Source organism: Hermetia illucens, chromosome 3 (genome assembly GCF_905115235.1).
Source record: "Hermetia illucens chromosome 3, iHerIll2.2.curated.20191125, whole genome shotgun sequence".
In the NCBI taxonomy this organism is placed as follows: Eukaryota; Metazoa; Arthropoda; class Insecta; order Diptera; family Stratiomyidae; genus Hermetia; species Hermetia illucens.
Genome location: NC_051851.1, coordinates 15,046,912 through 15,073,019, shown reverse-complemented (window position 1 = coordinate 15,073,019; position 26,108 = coordinate 15,046,912). Strand labels below are relative to the sequence as shown.

Here is a 26,108-nt window from a genome sequence, read left to right as displayed (position 1 = left end):
ATAGGATCACAGAGTGCACTATCTGATGCCAAATTACTCAAACTAGAAATATTTGAAGAAAGCGACGTCGGTTCTCATAAACCGAAACCGAGTCCTGGATAATTTCATGAATCCAGCCACTTTTTTTCTTTAAAGAGAAGTCGGCAAGTATCAAATCCGTATCGTAGAAATATGGTACATTAGGTAGGTATCCAGGCTTAAGCACAAGGAAATCGAATTCTATCGAAAAAGGAAACTAAGCAGTAAAGACTGACTTCATCGAAAAGGACAGTAATCTCACAAACACAGCAGACGAGATCTTTTTTCTGGCGTCAAACAGCAAAAACGTGCAGCCAAGTTCATATTTATGAAAGGACCAGTTACTTTTCTCGCATAAGGAAAGGTCCCTCGATGTGCTCTAGCTCGACAACAATGTCGCTACCCAATTTGAAGCAAAAAAGGCATCGTCATTACTACCTTGGACCGCGAAGAAGAGGAAAAGACCGGGCTGGAGAATGCAATTTTTGTCGCAGATCTCTCACCAATACCTAAAAAAAGTGCAAGTCACTCAAAATGCTGCCAATGGAGAAAATAGTGTTGAAAATCTCAACGATGAGGAATGGTCGAAAGATGGAGAACAACGAATTTGATGAACAATTTTCACAGACGCTTGCTCTGAGGTATCTGTCTTCCACGTCGTTTTAGACCTTGACGCTGATAATAGGAACGGACCTCAGAAATAAATACAAAGCTAACGAAATCATTGAAAGTCGGAAATCTCGATTGTTTGTAGAAGGACTCGCCTAGTAGCCGGTGATAGACTTTTATGACACACACGCGGCCGGACTTTTAACTACACACTCAGTCGAATTTGACATGTATATTCATCGACTAGGCATTAATGGCCTTCCCTCAAGGGGCTTATCAATGCGAAAGTGTACACAGAAACACTTAAATTGCTCGTATAGTGGGTACGAAGGCGAAGAAAATTATGGCGGCAAGGTCTACTGGCAAATTAAGGCTTTCTGCAAGCTGCACCAAACAGGGTGTTGATTTCATGAGAAACTAAATGAATCCATGTTTCCAAGAAGATTCCGAAAAAAAACACGACCTTCCTGGTCGACTTCATAATCGCCTGTACAAGTTTGTCGCAAATTGGATTTAACGTCTCAAATCTAAAATTTACCGGAATGTCGTCCGTCCTGTCGCCCTCTATGGTTCTGAGTGTTGGCAGACTATAAAAGACAATGAACGGCGTCTTGCGGTAATGGAGACGAAGATGTTGCGTTGGACTAGTGGCATGACACGTTTTGATCACATCCGAAATGAGGATATCCGCAATCGTTATGGGGTTGCACCGATCGTGGAAAAATTGCGAGAGAGGCGTCTTCGATGGTATGGTCACGCAATTCGCGCTAACGAGAATTCACTTGCCAAGATTGGTCTGAACATCGAAGTCGATGGTAAACAACCAAAAGACAGGCCTAAACAACGGTAGCTTGATACGCTAGATGAGGATTTAAAAGCCTCAAGATTGCATCCAAATCAGGCATTTGATAGAGCCAAATGACGAATCTGATCACGACAAGCCGACTCCGTTTGTGAACCGGACAAAGGCTGAAGAAAAAGAAGAAGCATATAAATTTCTAGTTGCTTTTGTCTTTTCGCTGGTCGAACCTTTATTCAAAACTAGGAAACTAGAGCTACCAACATTCATCAAACGCATCATAACTGGAGACGAGATGTGGGTATATGAGTACGACACGCAGTCCACACATCACGTCGGATGAACCGAGACAGAGGAAACGCGTTTCCAGGCAAAGAAGAAGACGATACTCACGGTTTTCATCGATTGCCATGATGCGGTGCAGAATTAGTTCTTGCCACAAGGTCAGATTGTCAACAAGGAATACAATTTGGGTGTTTTGAGATGTTTGCGTGAATCAGTCCGGCAAAAACGTAAGCATTTGTGGGCAAACAACTCGTGGATCTTGCACCACGATAATGCACCGTCGCACAATGTCATCTTTATCCGCGAGTTTTTGGCTAAAAACAACACGAATATCATCCAATAACTACCGAATTCACCTGATGGGGCCCCGTGCGATTTCTTCCTCTTTAATCGAATCAAAAAACTACTGAGAGGAACGCGTTTCAGTAGCCAAGAGGAGATAATGGAAAAATCGAAGATGGCTCTAATGGGGATACCTAATATGGAGTTTTAAAAATGTTTCGAGAACTGGATCAAGCGTCGGCATAAGTGCGTTGCCGTCGATGAGGACTACTTTGAAGGGGACAATATCAATTTTCAACAATAAACAGGTATTGTCTATTTTTTTAATGAATCCAAGGGAACTTTTTGATCAAAGTAGTATTTCGGAAGTAACTTCATTCATTCAGGGACTACATCATCTATTTTGAGCGATTCGGTTATGCTTTTGTAAAAAAAATGCATTGCATTGCCAGCTATGAAAGTTACTTAAATATGGCAAACATGTTCTTCTAACGAATCAACAGAAAGTAGCCAGTACCAGAGAAGGACAATTTTCTCCATAATATGTTGGGAGGTCTTGTCTTATCTGTTTATCTGGAGCATTGTCTGTTGTAATTAAGAGCTGATCCATTGCCGGATTCGATTAAACGAATAGAAAAGGCACCAATGGAATGCAAATCGATTCTACCGAAAGTGACGCAGTTTAGAAAGACTAAGCAGTCTCTTCCTAGAATGAGGGCCCAAACAAAAATCCACAAACAAGGAGAAGAAATAACAGCAGATTCAAACTCTCCGACATACAGCAGCATAGTTAAATGGTTGATATGCTAAATGTAGAAAATTGGCAATATTTACAAAGGCACTGTTCCCCAGCATCCTAGTGAAAGAAGCTTCACGGAAATTAGAAGAATGAATCGAACCACATGATAGCACTCCGAGGGGAAAAAGGAAAGGCAAACTATGTAGGAAACTAGTGGCAACTTGTACGTCAGGAAGCTACTTTACTTTGAGGAGTAAATAGAGTTTGGTTGCGCTATATGGATGATTTTCTGGCTATTGCGAAAGGGTTGACGAAGAAGATATATTTAATCAAACCAACAAGTGGCGCCCCAATATAGAATTTCCAATGGAATAGGAACCAAACGGATAAAACCCCATTATCGGCTTCAAAGTAAAAAAGAAAAACAAACGCCAACGTATTTGGCGTATACAGACAGCCGACGAGTGCACAAAGCACCCTCAGTTTTGACTGCTTCGGCCGGTGATCGAATCAAAAATTATTCGACCAATCGGCCAGACATGTTTGTTTAGACTGTGAGCGAGGATTTCATGTTTCTTGAGGATGTGAATGAGAATGTTATGAGTACCTTTATCGCTGGTCAATATTTTTAATAAATAATCACAAACACAAAAATAGCTTAAATTCTTGCCTCAAGGGCTTCCACATCCAGAGTTGAAATAATGATGTTGCGGTTTGCCGGTACGTGAATGGTGCTTTCAGTTCAACTGGCGGTCGGGTGCATTGCGGGATCATCCGGCGTAACTGACAGGCCGACAGACTTGATAAAGACGAATCATATATTGTGGATACAACCATTGAAAATAGATTTCGGCCAGATTTAATCCATAGCTTAATAAGGAAGAAGCAGGAGACAAACGCTTAACAACCCTGTTCGAAAAAGAGAGGATGAAGAAGGGCGCAGAATGAGCCAGCATAACTTACTAGACGGAAATGTTCCCGGTCTTGCGATGCATTCTAGCCAAAAAGTTATCGAGACGATAAGATCAAGCAGAAATCACACTCAAAGGATTATTAGACCCTAAGGACCCCAGGAAAAGGAAGAAGAAAGCATCTACAGGATATCTGCCCATGCACCTGCGTAAGGCAAACTAGACGGATCAAGTGGCTGCTGAAATCTCGTTGACCATAACGAAATTGGAAATTGCTTATTTTTAGAGTATGACTTCAGTTAAGGCAAACGAGCCAAATCCCAACACGCAATACTAACAAGGAGATGTTTACCAAATACTGAAATTCAGGAATATATAAATAAGTCAGGTTTTATTTTCGGCAACTTGGAGCACAGTGCAGACGTAAGGCAATGACTGGTAAATTGCCTCCCTCTGTACTCATTAAAATCGGTTTACTGTCTGCCTGTCTGTCCGTCACACGCATGGAGACTGCAGCAGCGATTGACATCAAATTTGGTGGAAAGGTGTGAACGCTCACGCATACAGTGAGTTACATATTTTTACATCGAATTTAAGAGGAGGTCCAATACGTTCAAAAGAGGGTGTAATTTTTTTTATCAAGTATATTCATGTGGGTTATCAAATGAAGGATCTTGGCTAGTACTTTCCAAAGCTGGTCTTAGTTTTGACATTTGTTGGAAAGGCGGGGACTTTCGGAGGGTCGAAAGTGATCATTTACTTTACTTCCATACCGATAACCCTTCAAATAAAGTTAGTAGTAGTATGTTACTATAATTTTCAGTAATTGCCTGCAGAACCTCCCTTAATTTCATCCCACTACAAAATTTTGCAGCAATGTAGGCTATAATATAGAGCTTGGTCCTACCTAGTTTGGTGGAAACCGCAAGATTACTAACAAAGTTATAATAGGTCAAAGTTGTCACTTCTTTGGGAATTCAAGATTTTGAATGCCAGTATCACCCGAGAGTGAATATTTTAACATAATATATGCGTATATTACGTGTTACGTACTAATGGGACAGATTCACACTCAAATGTCTTTATAAAAGAAATAAATAAAACCTTTCATACCTGAAGCGTCCAAGCTTTCGGTTTCCCGATTTGTTTTTCCCTATAGCTAAATTCATTAGGATTCCGCCAAAATCCTTGTAATGAGTTAACGCCTCCCTGGACATATATTGAGAATCACTTTCTTAGAAAGATTGATTTTTAGATTTTCCGAACTGGGAGAGTGCAATAATCAGGAAGACAAACGAAGCAACTTAATAAGCCACATCTACTCAAACATTCAACCAGAATACTTTAAGATAATATAAATTATAAGTTGATTTACGCAAATCAAAGCTATGACTACCAAATGGAACGAAATTTCAATCAAAATGCAGATGCAGATGATGTTTTTATAGCATCTGATAGCAAAAATTATCTCGAGCAACTTGTCCAAAAGTGGACTGATCGTCTCATGCAACATGGTCTAAGATTGAATCTAAACAAAACTGAATTTTTGACGCCCGATCTCCATGAAACAGACACAATCACTGTCAGCGGAAGTGATCTACCCAGAACTGAGCGATTTAAATACCTCGGATCAACGCTATCAACCAATGGAGAGTTGGATGGATGGACCTGGATGGATGGCGTTCCACAACTGGTGTTTTTTGTGATCGACGTATCAGCTAACGTCTCAAATCTAAAATTTACTGCAATGTCGTCCGTCCTGTTCTGAATGTTGGCCGAGTATAAAAGACAATGAACGCCGCCTAGCGGTAATGGAGACGAAAATGTTGCGTTGGACTAGTGGCGTGACACGTTTTGATAATTTCCGAAATGAGGATATCCGTGATCGTTATGGGGTTGCATCGATCGTGGAAAAATTGCGAGAGAGGCGTCTTCGATGGTATGGTTACGCAATTCGTGCTAACGAGAATTCACTTGCCAAGATTGGTCTGAACATCGAAGTCGATGGTAAACGACTAAAAGGCAGACCTAAGCAACGGTAGCTTGATACGCTGGATGGGGATTTGAAAGCCTCGAGATTGCACCCAGATCAGGCATTCGATAGAGCCAAATGGCGAAGCCGGTCACGACGAGGCTCGTCGTGACCGGCTTCGCTCGTCAGACGAGCCGACCCCGCTTGTGAACGGGACAAAGGCCGAAGAAAAAGAAGAAGAAGCATATCAATTTCTAGATGCTTTTGTCTTTTCGCTGGTCGAACTTTTATTCAAAACTAGGAAACTAGATCTACACTTCAATTAATACATTTTTTACTTTTGCAATTAAATTCAAAGGTTTTCGAAAAGTTTCAGGGTGGAATGCTGTCGGGGGACATTCATTGGATAAAAAAGTTGATTAATTAAAATCTTAACTAAGAAACTTATATCTACTACTTTCATCATTCCCTCAATAACTTAAATCAAGACGCTTACCAGATTTGGAAGTGCACAGAAATGGTTATGAGGTCGTATAATCTAAAAAGGTTGTTGGATATGTTGCATTTTTTTATATGCCTTCGGAAAATTCACTTCTTTGCTTTCAATAGAGCCATTTTCAAGCGATCTTTCATTTTTTGTCGCAAATTATCACTAGTTAACACTTCCAATTTTGATTTCCCATCATCCTCTTCACTTGTCAAGTTATCTTGGCTGCTAAGCTCACCGCTACTTGGAACGACAGTTTCATTCGACAGAATCGTTATGCCCGAATGAGAACGTGTAGCAACGCGACCTGTACTTTTTTGTTTTTCAGAAATTTTCTTAATAGTTATGTCCGATGGTAGTTTTATTTCAGGCACGTTTCGTTTTTGTTCCGTTGATTCTGGTAGGATTATGATGTCATTGATTTTGGGTTTAAGATTATCCGCACTGTTTATTACTTGTGGCGCTGCCGGTAGAGTGATAATTTCATATACCGATTCCGGCTGTAACTTCATCTCAGCATTCAGATTTCGTGGTTCTTGGTTGAGAGATGCAGCCTGAGCGCTTGGGACCACCGCTCCATGTTGCTCCATAAGGGCGTAGTCGTCGTGATTGTGCGCCAAATCAACGGGGTAGACTAAACTCTGATGAACCATCACCCGTCCCGGACACTTTTTCAAATCATACCGAAGACATCGGTAGAACATGCAACGATTTCTCTTGACAAATGGTTTGAAGTGATGACCTTCGAAAAGAACAGCCATTCCACCTTTTAAGACAGATACATACGTCACAGGTTCGCCTTTTTCTCGTAGGGCCAAATCTATTATCTCTTCTAATTTCAATTCTTTGGATGTCGACTGGTTTTTCGATGGCCTTCCACGACCTCTTTTCATTGGTACAACTGCGAGGAGGAGAATGAAATGAAAACAAAAATAAACTAAAATTCAAGCAGAAACGTAAATAAATTATTATAAATTAAATACATAAAAAATTGGATCCAATTAAAAATAAATTAAGATCATAATAAGAACGAATATCTGTTAGCGCATGCTAAATTGATCTGAAATTAAAAATACAATACAAATACAATTATCATAAAAATCTGGAAAGAAAAAAATAATGGCCGTCGACAATTCAGCCTTTTCTGGGATCGAAAAAAAGGTTGCTGCCGACTCAATATTGTAAGTTACAAGTAAACATCCAAACCATATATTTTTAGATTAAATAAAGAAGACATTGTTTTATTGATCAAAATTAATTCCATATTATAATCTTAAATTAAAAGGAGTACAACGACTAGTGATCTTCCTCGCTAGTCTTCAGCATCATTCATAAGCCGTAGAGATCAATCTTTTATATTGAAGTGTTGTTTAAAAATCGATTGGAAATCATTCAAGGATAAATTTTGATCGAAATATTGACCATTCTTTCCAGGAAGGTCTCGATCGACATTACTACTACCACTCTGAGATTGTTTTTGGGCGCTACTGCCAACTTTACGATTTTTATGTTTTTTGAGCTGGAGGTGAACTCCAGTCATTTTCTGTCGATTTACCGAACTCTTGGGCACTTTTTGAACGCTATGAATTTGTAAATTGCCCTTGCTAGGAGCCTTTTCGTTACTCCTAATTGGGGTATGAACTTTATTTTCACTAGAAATCTGTGCTTTATTTTCAAATTGAATTTCCCCTTTTTTCTCGCTTGGAATTTGCGCGTACTTTTCACTAGAGACCTGTACTTTTCTTCCACTAGTAATTGGCATTTCATTAGTGGCTAAGTCTTCATGATTGTGTGGCAATCCAATAGTTTTAGTGCGCTTAGTTACTAAAATGTTGGCAGGACATTTTGTGGTCTCGTAACGGACACAGCGGAATAAGAGTGCACCGTTTCTATCTGGCGTTTGTTTAAAATGATGTCCGTCATAAACGACAACTTTTTGACCATTAGTATCGGCCACAAGACTAACAACTTTCTTTGGAGTTGATTGGCCAGACTTATCGCTTCTCCTTCGGTTTTGTAAATGATGTCCCATGTAACCTGAAAAGTAAGAAATCTATTAAGTCTTTTGATTGCGATTAGAAAACTTGTGATTTGAAGATTTTGACTAGAATACTTGTTATTTGAGTTCCAACTTTAATCAAAAACTAAATTAAAAATGCATTTTAGACTTGTCAAGACATAAAAACTGTTTATTTTCCTTTCAATACATTGTAGTCAATTTGAGCCGCCCATGCTGATCATTCTGCTGTTTGCGAGAAAAACGTGATAATAGGCTGTGACTCCTAAATGATTCGTTTGATTCGCTAATATTGAACAAAAAAACAGGTTCAAACCTATCATATTAGATCCATTTCAATCAATCTTAATTTACAAACCTAATTTTACTCACCTAATAAAAATGTATGTTTTTATGCACCTTCAATAAGTGAAAAATATTGAGCAACATTTTTGGCTCACGATAACGTCGACACGTTATAATCAAACTTCTCGTAGCTGTGGTTACAGAGCTCTCTCTCTGTAAATAAGATGGCAATACAAGACTTCGGAAATCAATCATGGTCCACATTCGTTCTTACTTTTTCCGAACCAGCTAAACTTCTCCGTTCTTAATGTAGGTAATCTTTAATTGTTTAATGATTAACGGTCATACAAAGTAAACTCCAGTTCCTTATTGCCCTCAGAAGGAGGAGAAAGCAAGAACCTTAACCTATGCTTAAAACAACCGAAAGAAGAAGAGTTTAAGGGGCCAAGCTGTCGTTCCTTATAACATCGACTTAGTCTTGAAATCGGGGCTCCGCGAAGGATACGTTGAAAATATTTGCGTTTCGTGTATTATAAGACGCAGAACAACAGTTCAGAAGCGAAGCAGTTCATCGGACCTGAGGAAACTTTGGAAAATGTACATAAATCCCCGATAGATTCTACGCTGTTGTAGGAATGGGAGGTTCAGAAAGCATCAAGAGAGTAGGGAAAGGAGGTGGGTGGGGATTTGATCGAATAGCACATAGAGTGACACTCTCTGACTTTTAGCGCTAAACCAGGAGAAGAGCGCCAGCGAGGTTTCATGGAAGGGAGACACAGTTCAAAGGCGACGATATGCTGGCAAACAACTTGAAGCCGCCTTCATAGAGCAAACATGGGCACGTAAGGAGGGAGGAAGGTTGTTAATAAAGAGCCCAGAATAGTGCTTTGTAAGGTTGTGGAGTCTATAAGGGACATGTTCGGCAAGTCTACCAGCAACCCATAGTGACACAAGAAGTCTACGCCTAAAATAAGGAAGCTGACATCCGCCAGGATGAATTGCCACGGGAACGTACTACGCAAGCCAAGACTCACGTCCACTTGTCTGCACCCGTAAGTGTTAATACGCGAGGAATTTGCCGCCGTAAGTTTCAAAGGTTGAGGAAATAGCCGATAATGCCGGGGTACGGGAAGAACCGAAACCTCCGCACCAGTATCTACAAAATAACTGCGCCTGTCAGGAGGGTCATAAATTGTTAGGCGACGTGGCACTGCGTCCTAGGTGGCCGTTGCCAGGACCCCCCGCGCACCTAGTTTTTTGAGGTAGGCGCGAATTTACACGGGATCGTATATCTGGTGAATTTTTCGCCGAATCTGCGATGGTACCAACAAATGCTTCGGTCCGTAGGTTGTCCTGACGACCTGCTATCCGATCGGCTTTTTCGAGCTCGCGACCTGGCGCCCAAACGCTGAGCATCCAACGTCGCCCTCATCTCAGCCATACTGGCCGCAAGCGCAGCCATCTTCATGTTCGCTTCAGTTCGCCAACTTCGTCAAAAGGCTACTGAACGGCCGCTATAGTTGGACGCGCGTGCACCTCATGCACCTTATCGACCGCAGCTGCCAGCGCCTCCAAAGAACCGGAGACACACGCGAGGACCGCCTGGGTGCTTTCCGGAAGTCGTCGAAGCCAGACCGACTTCAGCAAGTCGTCGTCGGTCTTGCTCCCACCCAATTGCCTCATTTCGCGTAGCAGTTGGCTGGGAGTTCAATCGCCCAACGTCAAACCTGCCAGCAAGTGATCCAGCTTTCGGCCACCAGGAGGATGGACTCCTCATCCAGGCCCACAATGTTGTAGTTAAATTTAGTCGCCCCTGTTGTGATTCCGGACATCTGGAATTGTGTTGGACGAACCACTACTCCGAATTCCATCGTCAAAATGGAGGGACGCGCACAGCGAAGGCGGTCACGTGAGGGTCCGATGGGCTTGCCGCGTCTTTGTCGTCCATCGACATCACAACAGCTAAGGTTACGACACGAGTTTTGTCGAAGAACGAATTCTAAAAGGCCCTAATCTCACTACGGCAGACCTCACCCACAAAAGCGTAACTACGATCTATTGTTCTTTCATTATGAAGTGATCAAAGTGGGCGACGAAGGATGGCTCTTCTGACCGAGTGATAGCTTCCTTCAAAGTAACATAACCCCACAACTCCGATGCTATCGCCCAATCTTCCTTTTGGCCACAGGGGGTCTTCGTCAGACCTTACCAGAAGACTAAGCTTCGAGAAAATTTCCGGCCCGCCCGCCGAGCATATATTGAAAGGCACGTGAAGTTTTGCATAATGGCACTTGAGGGACTTTCACAATCAATTTCGCCAACTTTTTTGGGTTTTGGAGTAGATATTTCCTTTTGGCGGACTTTGGCCAAACAGGCTGCTCTTTCGATTACGATCAAATCCAATTTATTTATTACAAAGGCTGTCTAACAATCGTGGAAAAGTTGCGAGAGAGGCGTCTTCGATGGTATGGTCACGCAATTCGTACAAAAGAGAATTCACTTGCCAAGATTGGTCTGAACATCGATGTCGATGGTAAACGACCAAAAGGCAGACCTAAGCAACGGTGGCTTGATACGCTGGATGGGGATTTGAAAGCCTCGAGATTGCACCCAGATCAGGCATTCGATAGAGCCAAATGGCGAAGCCGATCACGACGAGCCGACCCCGCTTGTGAACGGGACAAAGGCTGAAGGAAAAGAAAAAGAAAGAAAGAAGAGTAGGGAAAGGAGGTGGATGCGGATTTGATCGACAAGCACATAGAGTGACACTCTCTAACATTTAGCGCTGAAACATGAGCAGAGCACCAGCAAACCAGAGTGTCAAGGTTTCATGGAAGGGAGACATAGTTCAAAGGCGACGATATCGCGGCAAACATAAAGCCGCCTTCATAGAGTAAACATGGACACGTAAGGAGGGAGGAAGGTTGCTAATAAAGAATAAAAATAATAAAGAGCCCAGAATAGCGCTTTGTAGGAAGCCAGAAGAAGAGGAAAAGGAAAGGTGAACGGAATATGAAGCCATAAAAAAACGCGGCAGGATCGGTTGAAAAAGTAGGTGGCAATGATATGGGAACGCTGAGAAAGATGAGCAGACAAAAGTATTTTGTGATTCACGGTGTTGAAGGGCTTAACAAAATCAGTATAAGTAGTGTACACTTCCTGCCGTGAATTTAAGATATTTGGCCACGAAGGAGGTAGCGTAACTACGTTCTATTGTTCTTTCATTATGAGGTGACCAAAGTGGGCGGGCAATCAGTCACTAAATACCTTTTCCATGACCAGAGCCAACATGTCGTCAAGCTTTCCAGATACCCGACAAGGAAAGGGGTATGGGGCGGAATGGTTCGTGCTGCCTGGCAGGTGGTATCCAATGGTGAGAGTGAAGCAGCAGGAGGAGAGGGAACATAGATTGAGGAAAAATAGCAGCAGAACAAATCACGAGATAGTTGGGGAGATTTAGCAGTGAATTGAGAAAATTTAACAAAAAGAGGAGAAAGCTGGACTACAGGAGTGGCGAATGTGGGACCAGAAGAACTTCAATTTTTCAATGAGAGTGTGGCGCAGCAGGGTTATTTCTGTACCTGTGTGTACCTTCGTTTTTTGTGACCTTGGGGTCGATACGTTGAATTTGTTGCCTTTGTCCATCCCTAGGTCGAACGGTTCAAGCGAATCCGCTGGGAAAATGAACTTAAAGTGCCTAATATGAAGCTAAAAAGTCGGCCTACAGTCGCAGAAGAGTGCTTACAAGTGGACCCCCAGAGCCTGAAAAACCAACACTTTCCTATTGGCTTCAACTCACCCCTGTTCAGCTCTACCCACACAATTTCATCAAGGCCGTTCGTAAGAAACTCGAAGCTATAACAAATCCCGTACAATCAACACAGACGAAAAGACTGAAATCGTGAAAAAACCAGAATCGAAAGAAGTAAAAAAGTAAATTCCACCCCACTCACTATCACTGCCTTCAGCTGCTCGCCAACGTCTCCTCAGTCGGCCCGATCTGAATGAAGTTTCGTTTATCAACGCGGAACAAGGTCCAGGCCATAAACTTTCAACAGCTTCAGGTGTCTTCACGCCATTTTTAAATTCACCTATCAATTCCCCAAACAAAAACCTAACCTTCTCGCCAAGAAAGCCCCTTGATTCCGGACCCCCGCCACCTCCACCGTGAAGTGTGTTAGAGCACTTCATTCAAGACCGTAACGGTACACTAGGAGGCAATGTGGTCAGCACTGCGCTCGCCCGAGATTATTACCCTGATTTGACTCAGGTACTCATTCACAGCTGAGTCGACTGGTATCCGACGTCAAATCACGATACAAATTCCACTGCCACCAGTGAGATTTGAACCGCGACCTTCCGTACAACAGCCTTGCGCTCTAACCACTCAGCTATCCGAATCAATCGAATAGTTTATCGGAAATCACCAGTTCAGTTACGCTTAACATTCCGCAGTCGAATACTGTTTCGAAAGTGAGTTCGATTCATTCGGAAGTCATGAGACAACCTTTCCCGACCAGCACGCATATTTCTAGAAGGAGTCGATAGGCTGCCAAAAAACAAGAAGACACCACAGCGTCCTCCTCTGTGTTTTCAAGTCCTGAGAAAAGACCTCCTGTGCCGAAAAGCCGCTCGAAATGCCGCTCAACTCATCTAACAACCAACAGTTAGTAACATCCGAATGACGGCAGATGTGGCCTGCGGTTCAGCGGTGCCAGACTAATGCCTAATAAGTCATACTTAGCATGCTTGGCGCTTATAGGGCATTAATTACAGTCAGTCGAAAAGGCGGGATCCAATCTTGTCAAGATATAAGTAAAGATTCGAGGCAAGGGCAGCGTCACTAGTCAATAGTCGTGAAAGTTAATAGTCACCATCTGCATCCCATCCCTGAGTTTCAATCCTGGTTGTGTCATGTCCGGATAGCTGAGTGGTTAGAGCGCAAGGCTATCGTACAGAAGGTCGCGGTTCAAATCTCACTGGTGGCAGTGGAATTTGTATCGTGATTTGACGTCGGATACCAGTCGACTCAGCTGTGAATGAGTACCTGAGTCAAATCAGGGTAATAATCTCGGGCGAGGGCAATGCTGACCACATTGCCTCCTAGTGTACCGTTACGGGCTTGAAGTGCTCTAACACACTTCAAGGCCCTGATCCAACATGGATTGTGGCGCCAACGATTATTATTATTATTATTGTGTCATGGATATTTGTGTTCGCCATTATGCTGGACCAGCTAATGTAGGTCTCGAATTTCATCGTTCCACGCGCGCGTTCGTTTTAATTCCAGTATTATCCCTCGTGTCTTCTTCCGATAAGTTCGTGTGATATCCCCTTTGTTTTTCCGGTTATAATGCGGCAACGAGCATATATTGAAAGACACGTGAATTTTTGCTTAATGGCACTTGAGGGACTTTCACAATCAATTTCGTCAACTTTTTTGGGTTTTGGAGTAGATATTTCCTTTTGGCGGACTTTGGCCAAACAGGCTGCTCTTTCGATTACGATCAAATCCAATTTATTTATTACAAAGGCTGTCTAACGAGGTTTTGGAACTCATAACCTTGAGATGCTCTCATGCTACACCGACTGAAATCTGACTCCCTTTTTTCTCTTTTCCGTAACTACCCAACAGAAGTTGGGGGGTGATAATTCAGAAATGAAGTGAGGAAAGCTTGGAGCTCTTAAATAACAGCGGTGGTCATTTTCTATGTACCACTCCCATATAGCGGCACCGAGAACAAGCCTCAACTTGCTGGTAGTGTTGAGACGCGTCCAGCGACATAAAATTGTTTGACGCCTTCGATGTTCTGCCCAATAATGCAATTAGGAAGAGTGTAATCAATCGTAAATGTCGAAAGCTTGGTTTTGTTGGTGTTTACGTACTGTCCGAATTTGCTTGCTTACTTTTCCAAATCCCGCATCAATTGGCCAAGGTTCGTGACTCGGTTAGAGAAAGCAAGATGACATTTTTCACTGAATCCCTCTACGTTTTCCAGCTCAATCAGCATGTAGAATGTCAACGATAAGAGATGAAAAAATGTAAGATACACGAAGCTAAAAGACATAACAATGAAGGAGAATTATTCACTATCTCCGATGGATAGCACTTCGGACACAATATTGTATTGCAAATAGTTTTTAAGTTCAACATCCTACAAAGTGATAACTTGTAGTGACCGCGGCTGCGCGTCGGGAGCGGAATCTCATTCGGCTCTTTCTTAATTAATTTACTTAAACAATGCATTTTATAGTGCGCAATTGCCTTAATGTTCGCCGCAGATTGCACATAATTGAATGCATTCGAGCGAATTGATCTTGACAAGAGGCGAATGATTTGCCGCATCCGCAGGCGCATGCGCATGTTGCCGCAACATTGCCTAGCGAGTGAGAAAGGCTATGTAGCGGGAACTGAAGCGGTGCGCGGGGAAAAAAGAACGGGGGGTTTCGGTTTGGCGTTCGGAGAAGGTGGAAGGTTGGAGGAGCACCGGGGAAGAGCCGCGAAGTGTGACTAGTGAAAAGAAACTGTTGAAGCGGTGCCCCAGGAGAGAAAAAAGGAAAGGAGGCGAAGCGGCCCAGACGGGAGGGAAGAAGGAAAAGAAAGAAGAAGTGCTTTACTTTGTGACGGGATTGATCGTGAGTGTCAAACATTGTGGAGAAATCCCAGAAAGATCTTCGCTAATAGGAAAAGACCGATGTGTACAGCTAAGAAACGTGTGGATTCTAGCATAGTATGAGTAATCGTTTACGTAAGAGTTTAAGCAATACGCCTGCTAATAATATTTATATATAAATGAATTAATTTTTTTATAATCGTTTTTCTTATAAAATTGTTTTTAGAACTTTGTACACCAGCCGCAATCCGAGCTCGGAGTGACGTCCTGGGTGAGTTATTGTTTTTATTTTTCCTTTTCTTATTTTTTTATTTTTTGTTTTTTTTTTTTCTTGTTTTTCTTTTATTTATTTTCTTTTCCTTCGTTGAATTTTATCTTCATTTTCTTTATTTTAATTATTGTTATGAAATTGATTGGAACAATGAATATTAATGCATAAATAGTCTAATAGTAATTTGAGGACTTCCTCCCTTTCGAATTCTCCTTCCCCACGCGCCCGTCGAGCCGTTTTTGTTTTTTTTTTTCTTTTAATTTCCAATTTTAGTTCGCGTTCTGTTTGTCCTTCGATAGGCCGTCGCGAAATCCGTATTAATGTCGAGTTTAGAATCCGGTGCGGACCCACGCATCGGAATAGACACGTTGTTTTGAGTAATGAAGCGTGAGAGATCAAAGCGCTCAAAGGACCCCCCCACATTCCCGAGCCTGGCTAGCACAGAGGCGTGCAAGAACGCGTCGACCGAGCACTTTGATGGAGCTTCAATCTTTGTGGGCGGACCTTCACGGACAATTTAGCCAATTTGTTTAGATTTTTGGGATAGCTCTGCCCTCTAGGTCGTTATCGGCCATTCAGGATGATCGACTTGATCTCCTATTTCCACACTTATCATTACAAACTGGCAAACGCGAATCAACAAAAACGATCGAGGACGTGACGATGTTATAGCTGGCCTCTGAAAAATCATCAGCTGAAATACAAAAGTTTGACCTTCTAAATCGTTATTGAGGAAGGCAGAACACCATCTGATTGCCAAAACCCTTTCGCTACTTCTTTTCAATGCCGTCATAAACTTTTTTCCGGCAGACAACGTCTGCCTGCACGTTCCTCTATGAACAAGACATTTTCCTAGATAATTTCCAACAAGTTGTCAGAATTTGGAGTACTCGGCTTGGTTTACATTCTCATAAGACCGGAACGACTAATTTCGTGACAGCGACCTACCCAAATCAATGCTCGCGGTCAAACATGAATTACGCCAAGGATTTGCTAAATATCAACCCAACATGAATGCATGTCGCACTGCAATTGGCGTTCATATGGATCAATGCATCAACGAACACACTAAATTCAAAATTCGTTCGTTTTGCCGCTCTACATGGCTCTCATTCCGGCCGTTTTCCGAAGGCAATGAACGCTGCCTCGCGCAATGCATTCATCCACGCTGAAGACTCACCAGCAACCGAACGGGAGGAAACTTTAAGATGTGACAATGCTGTCCCGTTTACAAACACTCTTGATGTATATTAGGAGTCAATTATTTGGGAGCGGGGAATCCACTCTCTATTCGCCTAGAGCCATTAACCACGTCTGCAGACCAGCGTTCTAGTCGACAATAGAACTTCAAATCTGTAGACAAGTTACTGATGGTCGCTCTAGTCACAGCAATGGGAGCAAGAATATCAAGAATATTTTTGAGCGGACAAATTATTCCACGGAAAACAAAATACAAAACCTAAATTGAGACTGGTCAGTAACAAATTTAAGCCCACCTTGTAGTTTGGGGATGGAAGCAATCTTCGCAAAATTTATCTTAAATCCTGTGTTCCAGCTTCCGCATTTCAACCAAATCAAATAAGTGTGTTCCTGTGTTTCCAAAGAATACAATTATAAGTAAAATTAGTATCAATTTCGCTAGCATAACAAGTTGTACTTCAGTGAAACGCGCCCAAACCAAAAGTATGAATACTTCACCTGCACCACTGTCAAGTTATCACAAAAACCTTTCTAATTTCCAACCAAATTTCTCACTGTTTCACAATCACCGTCAAATAACACAAGCATTAGGTGTAATCTTACAAATTCTTTAAATAAAAATAGCAACACAAAATGGAAGAAAAGTCCGAGGGCTGTTTTGACATTTTGAAAGCGCTTTCACTAGGGCAGCGCATTGAAAGAGTTGGCTGCCAAGATGGACTAGAACATCTTGGAATTGTACAACCGGCCGTCCCGCGTGCCATCTATACGTGGTTTTACCTGATGGAGAATCGTTATTAACGGATTATGGTGAGAACAAGACGTTGAACCAGTAATTATATTCGAGATTTGGTACCCACCGAAGGAAAATATGTTATTAACACATGTTTAAGACGAAATACCTTAGGTTGCCAATAACAATTGTAAAAAAGATATGGAGGACCCCGCCCCACTCTTTGTCAATAAAGTTTAATGAACAATTTCGCGAGGATCTGTCAATCTCAGTAAATTCTCAAAAAAAAAAATTAAAACGCGTTTTTCTCGAAACAACATTTTTTTAACTAATGAGACACATTCCCATCACCCCATTTGAAGCAGCCAAAAAGCATTCGATTTTTTATGCAAAATATTAGGGGATATATCTCTAAAAACTTGTATACCTCGAAAATCACACTTTTTAGAGGGAAAAGATTTTTCAACTGTTTTTAAGTGGCGACTTCTTTTAAGTTTTTAGGTATATCTATTAAAAAATGTCTAAGGAACATAGCTCATCAGCGCCGACTGGAGAGATGAAATCCTTGATCAGTCTGTTGAGCCGCCGTCAAGGATCAATCGCACGCTCAGAAGCCCCAGTGCGACAGAGTTTTCTGCAACTGAGCGAAGACGAAACATTTTGGTGTGTGCGTGTTTTCGTTTTTGAAGTGAAGTCGCAATTTCCCTGCAAATCCGCGTTAGCAGAACACCGATCGAGAGACGGAAACTGATTAAGCAGAGGCGTGCAGCCGAATTCGCATTCGCATTCTAGCCCAGCAGACAGCTCCGTCGGCGAGTGCCAGGGTGCCAGGATCAGGCGAATATTCCCGGAAAGCATTAATCATATTTAATAATAATTGTAGAACCGCCGCAGGAGACGGCGACGATATTTTTAAATTTGCCGTTGGCGTTCTCGCGCTTCAAGCGTCCGCTCCGGAGTGCATCGGTGGTTTTTCTTTTCTCTTTCGTACGGGCATTTGGGGGTGTGGTCCGCCATCGTCAAATTAGGGTCTGTTCAAATTCGGTACATCCGCGTCCTCGACTCATCTCGTATCATTTAACTTAGCTACTGTGGAGCTGGAGCTGGAAAACATAGACGCGGTAAGCCCATCGTACCCTCAAGTGACCGGAGACCATCCTCCTTGTGGCAGACATTGCCAAAACGGCCTCCTACAAAATGGACCTGTCGGTAGGCGAGTGAGCTAAGCTGGATCACTTGCTGGCAGGTTTGACGTTGGGCAATCGAACTCCCACCCAATTGCTTCACGAAATGAGGCAATTTAGTGGGAACAAGATCGACGACAACTTTCTGAAGTCGCTTTGGCTTCGACGACTTCCGGAAAGCACCCAGGCGGTCCTCACGTGCGTTTCCGGTTCTTTGGAGGCGCTGGCCACTGCGGCTTATAAGGTGCATGAGGGCACGCGCGTCCCACGATAGCAACCATTCTGCGTGAATCGCTGCCCTTGTAGCCTGTATGGCGAAAATGAGGGCAAAGTTGGACGACGGCAGCAAGTTGCTAGCTCGCTCGCGGTCTACCGCCCGAAAAGAGCGATCGGGTAACAGATCGTCAGGACAGCCTAAGGACCCAACCATCATAGATTCGGCGAAAAAGCTACCAGATGTACGCTTCCGTGTAAATTCGCCTCTACCTAAAAAAACTAGGTCCACGGGGGGTCCTGGCGACAGCCACCCAGAACGCAGCGCCACGTCGCCTAACAATTTATGACCCTCTCAACAGGCGCAGTTATCCTGTAGATACTGGTGCACAGACTGTTCCTGCGCATCATTTTGCAAACTGCCGCATCTTTTCGACCTTGGATTTATCCAAGGCGTATCACCAAATCCCTGTAGCTCCAGAAGACATTCTAAAGACGACAATATGTACACCCTTTGGACTCTCCGAGTTCACGTAGATGACTTTCGGATTGTGCAATGCGGCGCAAACCTTTCAAAGGTTCATTCACTCGGTCCTGGGAAACCTCGACTTCTGTTTCGTGTATTTGGATGATGTTTTAGTCGCTTCTTCTACAGAGTCTGAGCATTTAGCCCATCTCGAGTGCATTTTTCAAAGTCTCCCTGAGGCTGGTTTAGTCCTAAACGTTGATAAATGCAAGTTTCTCCAGACACAGGTGAGATTCCTCGGCCACTTCATTTCCCCTGACGGAATACAGCCCGACCCAGACAAGATGCAAGCGTTTACAAGCTTCCCGCGTGGGGAAACTGTGAAGGATTTGCGGAGGTTCTTAGGCATGCTAAACTTCTATCGTCGTTTCTTGCCTAACACCAGTCCGTTTTGAATGCGCACTTATCTGGTCCCAGAATAAAGGACACACGAAAGATTGTGTGGTCTGAAGAGGCTGTCCGCGCGTTTGATATATCCCGATAACAACTGGGTGATGCTACACTCTTGGTATTTCGTCGACAAGATGCACTCCCAGCCGTTTTTGTTGATGCCTCTGAGATCGCAGTAGCTGCTGTTCTTCACCGAAAGTAGAATCAAGTCTGGCGGCCGTTGAGCTTTTTCTCTAAACGGTTGAACCCCGCTCAACGGAACTACAGCACATACGATCGAGAACTGCTCACCGCGTACTTGAGCATTAAATACTTCCGTCTCTCCCCAGAAGGCAGATCGTTCACAGTGTTCACGGACCATAAGCCTTTCACGTATGCTTTAAAACAGAAGCCCGACAAAGCATCCCCTTGTCAACTTCGACACCTGAGCTTTATAAGCCAGTTCACGTCTGACAGACAGCACGTGTCCGGCAAAGATAATATAGTTGCTGACGCTTTGTCTCGACATCAGGACGGCAAATCGGTTAGTCACCGAAAAATACTTCTGGCCCTCCATAAATAAGGACGTCAACTCCTGGGCCAGAGAGTGCATCGCATGCTAGAAGTGTAAGGTCACCAGGCATGTAAGAAAAGAAGTGGGCTCATCTCCACGCACTACCAAGTGATTCCACACAATGCACCTCGACATTGTAGGCGCTTTGCGAGACTCGCAGGTTTCAAGTATTGCCTCAGAATCATCAACAGGTTTACGCGGTGGCCTGAAGCAATACCTCTGAAGGACATTGTGGCGCAATCTTGTACCGAAACCCTCTGTCGAGAGTGGATCCCTCGCTTTGGTGTCCTGCAGTGATTATCACTGACCAGGGAATGCAATTTGAGTCCACCCTTTTTTCGGAGTTAGGCAAACTCCTGGGATTCCAACGCCAGCGGACTACTGCATACCACCCGCAATCTAAGGGGATGCAAGAGCGTTGGCACCGTACGCTGAAATCCGCCATTATGGCCCGCGACGATCCGTCCTGGACTTAGGTCTTGCCTCTCGTTCTACTTGGCCTCCGAACAACCCGCCGAGAGGAATTTGGTGTCAGCCCCGTGGAACTGGTATACGATGAGAATCCAAGGCTCCCAAGTGACCCGGTCTTCGACAAGAGATCGGGTCTCACTGACTCTGGATTGCTGCGTCTGCTGAGAGACCACCTCCACCACCTTAAAACCACACCTCCCACCCGACACATTCCTTGGGAGCGCAGGCAGCTCCCAAGCAACTGGACTCGTGCACGCACGTCCTGATCAGGACGGATGCTGTCCGAAAGATGCTGCAGCCTCCATATGAAGGTCCGTATCGTGTTCTCGAGCGGGGAGAACATTTCTTCCAGCTCGAGATCGGAGGACACAGAAAGGATGACTACTTGTCCAGGCTGAAGCCCGTTTGCGCCCCAAATCAACGTCGCGTTTGCTTCGCCGAATAATGGGAAACGCATTCCCGGGTTCAGTCGCTGAAACCCCTAGGTTTCATCTGGGGGCGGAGTGAAGTGGCGCAGCAGGGTTGGCAAAATACATTTCGAATGTTGTTAATTCGACTGACAGATTCCACCACCGGTGCTCTCCGGGGCGTAGTAGGCCTTGACTACCAATTTAGATTGTGAAATAATTGAATATGATTAGTAAGTTGTTAACCATCGATCCCTTTTCTAATGTACTTTTGTACTTTTCGATTGATTTAGTTTATTATTTCGTGAGAAATAAAGATTTGTTTGACTGACAGAACTTATGGCTATACTATGTATATCAAAACAATAGAGCCTACTTCCAATTTGACCTACCGAAAACATTAAACAAAGCGGAACGAGCATTAAATGTATTTAGAATTTTTTTTTAAAATTAGTTTAATTACATTACAGCGGACGTATGCGACAGATCCATCACTTACACTATACAAGTTTAAACTAAGAAAGACAACAATAAATGTTCCATAATTAATCTACAACTTACAAACAAATCACTCCATTTTGAAGATAAATTCCTTGCAATCTGAATCATCTTCATCCTGATCGGTAACTGTTAAACTTGTAGTTGTTGATGTTGTAATCGGTCTCTCATCGATACTATCCGATCGAACTTCAGGATCATGAGTGTGTGGCGATCCAGCGATACGGATCGTCACTTCAGGCGATACTTTTGAAGTAACAACTGTTGCACGGCATCCATATTTTACATAACGTGAACAACGCCAAAATATATTTTTGTAACTTTGTCGGTTCTCAACGTATCTATAGCCGGCATAAATTAACATGATTCGGCCACGCTGGGTTGTTGCATATTGAAGGTACGATGGAGCTTGAAGTTTTCCTGTGGGAAAAGAAAAAGGGAATTGTTAACGAAGTAGTTTGGAGAGAAATGTTCGAATTGAATTGAAACTAATTGAAGGTGAGTTAATATATTGGAAACAAACGGAGATAAATAAAGGCTTTAGTTGAATTTATTGTAACAAATTGCTTAAAGCTAAAGCGTTTTTACATTTCATAATTCAGCTAATTGAGGCGATTTCATATATCCTGAAAATCTCTTATTCGCATGCTTTAATCCCAATGAGTTGAATGTCCATTTAATATTTTTAATTTAATCCAAGTCTTAATAGTATATATAATGTTCAATGAAGAGTGAATTTAACAACGTGCCAGAGGATGTATCTTAATTGTATGCCTCAAGCAATTCAAGTTAATACACTTCCTCTCAAATGCGTCTAGCAAGTTGAGCAACCTGAGTTCATATCAACTCACCTAAGCCTATGATTTGGCGGTTAACTAGAAGCTAATTATTAGGCCTACAAACAAGTTCTGTCGGTTTTCACAATAGATGGCGTAGCTTGTTTTTTACTCAATTGATCCACATTTCCAAACATTCATCGGAAAGCTACTGTCAATAGGCATAAACGTCAGTATAAATTATTTAATTAAAGTGTAAACAACAATACTTTTTTCATCAACGAAAATGGCCAATTTTGTACCAAATAATGTGTTTTTGCGGGGAGTTCTACTTCATTACTTCAATATGAAGAAAAAAGCAACCGAAAGTCATCGCATTTTGGTGGAAGTTTATGGTAACCATGCTCTATCTGAGCGAACGTGTCAGATGTGGTTTAGACGGTTTAAAAGTGGCAATTTTGACGTGGAAGACGAAGAGCGCGCCGGACGGCCAACAATTTTTGAATATGAAGAATTAGAGGCATTGCTCGACCAAGATCCATCGCAAACGCAAGAAGAACTTGGAAAAACACTTGGAGTCACTCAGCAAGCCATTTCCCACCGTTTAAAAGCAATGGGAATGATCGGAAAGGTCGGAAATTGGGTTCCGTATGAACTGAAGCCAAGAGACGTCGAACACCGTTTTTTTCACGTGCCAACAACTGCTCCAACGACAAGAAAGGAAGGGTTTTCTGCATCGGATAGTTACTGGCGATGAAAAGTGGATCCATTACGATAATCCCAAGCGTCGGGCAATGTGGGGATACCCCGGCCATGCCTCATCATCGACGGCCAAAGCGAATATTCATGGTGAGAAGATCATGCTGTGTATATGATGGGACCAGCTGGCTATGGTATACTATGAGCTGTTAAAACCGAACGAAACGGTCACGGGCAAAATCTACCGACGTCAAATGATGCGTTTGAGCCGCGAACTCAAGAAAAAACGGCCGCAATACCAGCAAAGGCATGATAAAGTTATTTTGCAACATGACAATGCTCGTCCACATGTTGCACAGCCCGTTAAAACATATCTAGAAACGTTGAAATGGGAACTCCTACCCCACCCGCCGTACTCTCCCGACATTGCTCCTTCTGATTACTATTTGTTCCGGTCGATGCAGCATGGCTTGGCTGACTAGCACTTCTTCAATTACGACAAACTCAAAAAATGGCTCGATGAGTGGATAGCGGCCAAACCGGCCAATTTTTGGCGCGATGGTATCTATGAATTGCCTGAAAGATGGAAGAAAGTTGTGGCTAGCGATGGGCAATACTTTGAACAATGAATGTATAACCAATTTTTCACAATAAAGCTTCAAGTTTAAACAAAAACCGACAGAACTTATTTGTAGGCCTTATAAAAAAAATATCCTTTTTTGTTGAGTTATTCACATACTAACAAAGTTGTCAACATGTAAATTCACAGAGTCCTGCATCAACAAAAATAAATCAAATAATTCCTATCATCCTTTTCGCTTATTGACTAGTCGCATTCTGTGGAGTTAATGCTTTCTGCCGCATGCGACTCATTTTCAGCTTCATAAACCGCTTCACCATCTCGGGACTCATTTGAGTGCCTCTTCTGACAAACACTTGCACAATGTGATCTGAAAATAAACATGTTTAATGGAAAGAACGTACAAAAATCCGATAAATATACTTATTAAGGAGCTCAGTCGGGTTTGATCCAATAAACTAAGGCGATCTTTGCCTTGTTTTGTGCTTGCTTCGCGCAATTCCTGGCTAAAAATCAAATCGGCCAATCGTGATGTGTACAGGGAAGGATTCGGTGTAAATATCCGTACAAGATCCGATTTTGAAATATAAACGTTACTACCTGCATGCAGGGGAATCATTTCATCAGCAGGTTTTGGCGTAGATGGCTTTTGCGGGCATATTATTATTTGTCCTGGAATGAGATGCACGAGAAAAATTATTATTCAGTTATTGATGGGATCGTCGTAATGCAGGCTTGGTTTGATGATGAATAAAATAAAAATATTACAATTTCTTACGCTTTTGTAGTTTATTTTATTTATAATGTAAAGATGCCAATTGCAAATAACAGTTATTCCATAAATAATTTTTGCTTATTTGGAAATGTTTTCATTCGATTTACTTTTTTATCGAAAATAGGAGATCTAATAAGAATGTATGAAGTAGAAAAATACTACGAAGCAGACGAAGACTTCTAATGCAACTTCTTAAAGTGCCGAGAACATAAAAACGGAGCTCCTTCGCATTGCATGCACATTGTCGGCACCGTTCTACTATATTTTCTAGCGTGCGCAGAGCCGTGAGTCGCCTTCATTTCAGCATAGCAATGAGCGCAACGCAACCTCTTCAGCCGGTTGTTTACTTTTTCCGTGCACTTTACCAATTTATGTTCAAATATCTTTCTATTGATATGAATCCTCGGGCGTGGAGCTGAAAAGAAAAAATAAAAATGTCCAATTATAAATTTAGAAATTCCGGATTTCAGAACGAAAGACAAATCATCTTTGCAACACCAGCAAACTAGTGTAATTACACTGCCGACCAAAAGTTTGAGGCCACCATTAAAAGGTAGGGTAATACAATAAAACTCAACATATTCAAAGTGTATGAAGACCAAATTTAATTATATTTTTAAGGGACCAATTTAAAAAACAAGAAACACCACCAACAACAGGGCGGTAAAGGGTTGTATAGGTCCCAGAACTAAACGTGGATTGGTACCCACGATGGAGCATAAAACCTGCGAAACGCCTGCTAAACCGACACCCAACAGCTCTACTACCAAAACCTATCTCCACCTCCACGTGGTGATCACTGGCAGTTCTTTTTTTTATGAAAAACTGCAGACGGAGAAGGATGAAGGCGAGTCTCCTGCGTCTAAAAACGGGACAAATTGTACCAACTGGTCCTCCAGGTTGGGGGTTGGGTAGTACTGACAATCCTACACGGAAAACAACTTGTTACGAAGTCCCAACAGGAGCCTCGGACTGGACGGATTACACATCGACGAACCCGACAACGATAACGGATTAACGATTTGCGCAAGTTCTCATGGAACGTGCGCTCGCTGTGCAAACCGAATGTTGCTGAGCAGCTAGCCGATACCCTGTCCCAATATAAGGCTGATGTAACAGCGTTGCAAGAGATGCGATGGACAGGGACCAGTTTCCTAGAGAAGAGCCGCTACACCATATATTATAGTGGCAACCCAGTAAACCATGTGCTCGGAGTAGGTTTCTTAGTCAGCCAAAAAATGAAACCTGCTGTTACCGCCTTGGGCAATATAAGCGAAAGGCTACGCGCTTGCGAGGCAAGTTTAGAAATATAAGCCTCATAAACGTTCACGCCCCTACAGAGGAAACTGCAGAGTCTCAGAAGGATACCTTCTACGAGGCAGTAGAACGAACCCTCGAAGTCTGTCCCAGATATGATATCAAAATCATACTTGGGGATTTTAACAGTCAAGTAGGGAAGGAGTCCGTATTCAGGCGATACGTTGGCTCTCGTAGCTTACATCAAAATACAAATGATAACGGACTGCGGATCATTCAATTAGCAATGTCACACAAAATAGTTGTTGGAAGTACCTGGTTTGCGCGGAAAGCAAGCTACATGGGCCTTTCCCGACGGGAGCACTTTCAACCAACGTGCCACGTGTTGATCGAACGCCGCCAACCCTCAGCCTTGATAAATGTCAGAACATATAGGAGGGCCAATATAGACTCGGATCACTATCCCGTTGGCATCGTGCTCCGAGCTCGAATAACAATACCGCCCAGAATCCCCTCTGAAAATCAGGTGAGGGTTAACACTGAAGCCATCCACAACA

At 42.8% G+C, this 26,108-nt stretch overlaps 1 protein-coding gene and 1 long non-coding RNA gene across 33 annotated transcripts in view; both read right to left on the bottom strand.

The window, feature by feature from the left end:
• The window catches only part of LOC119650904 (modifier of mdg4), a 301,775-nt gene that overhangs the window by 130,919 nt on the left and 144,748 nt on the right, over positions 1–26,108 (bottom strand). Inside the window, exons 5-6 of one of the 31 annotated variants that reach the window (XM_038054099.1) lie at positions 23,943–24,191; positions 23,677–23,889 (exon numbers count right to left, since the gene is read on the bottom strand). The exons of 26 other annotated variants lie outside the window; for them this stretch is intronic. In XM_038054099.1, coding sequence (XP_037910027.1) covers positions 23,759–23,889; positions 23,943–24,191 — 380 coding nt within the window. In that variant the 3' untranslated portion in view covers positions 23,677–23,758. Of the gene's footprint in view, positions 1–5,864; positions 7,004–7,387; positions 8,140–21,378; positions 21,885–23,676; positions 23,890–23,942; positions 24,192–24,289; positions 24,710–26,108 lie in introns of those variants that run through there. 4 more of the 31 variants (XM_038054091.1, XM_038054092.1, XM_038054103.1 and 1 more) reach the window with 4 other exon arrangements.
• Positions 8,146–17,202, bottom strand: LOC119650914. Of its 2 annotated transcripts, none has more exons than XR_005249393.1 (3): positions 16,786–17,202; positions 8,492–8,617; positions 8,146–8,435 (listed from the first exon to the last, which is right to left on the bottom strand). It is a non-coding gene; the product is annotated as an uncharacterized LOC119650914 (long non-coding RNA). The 2 variants fall into 2 exon arrangements; XR_005249392.1 differs by having other exon boundaries at positions 8,146–8,405.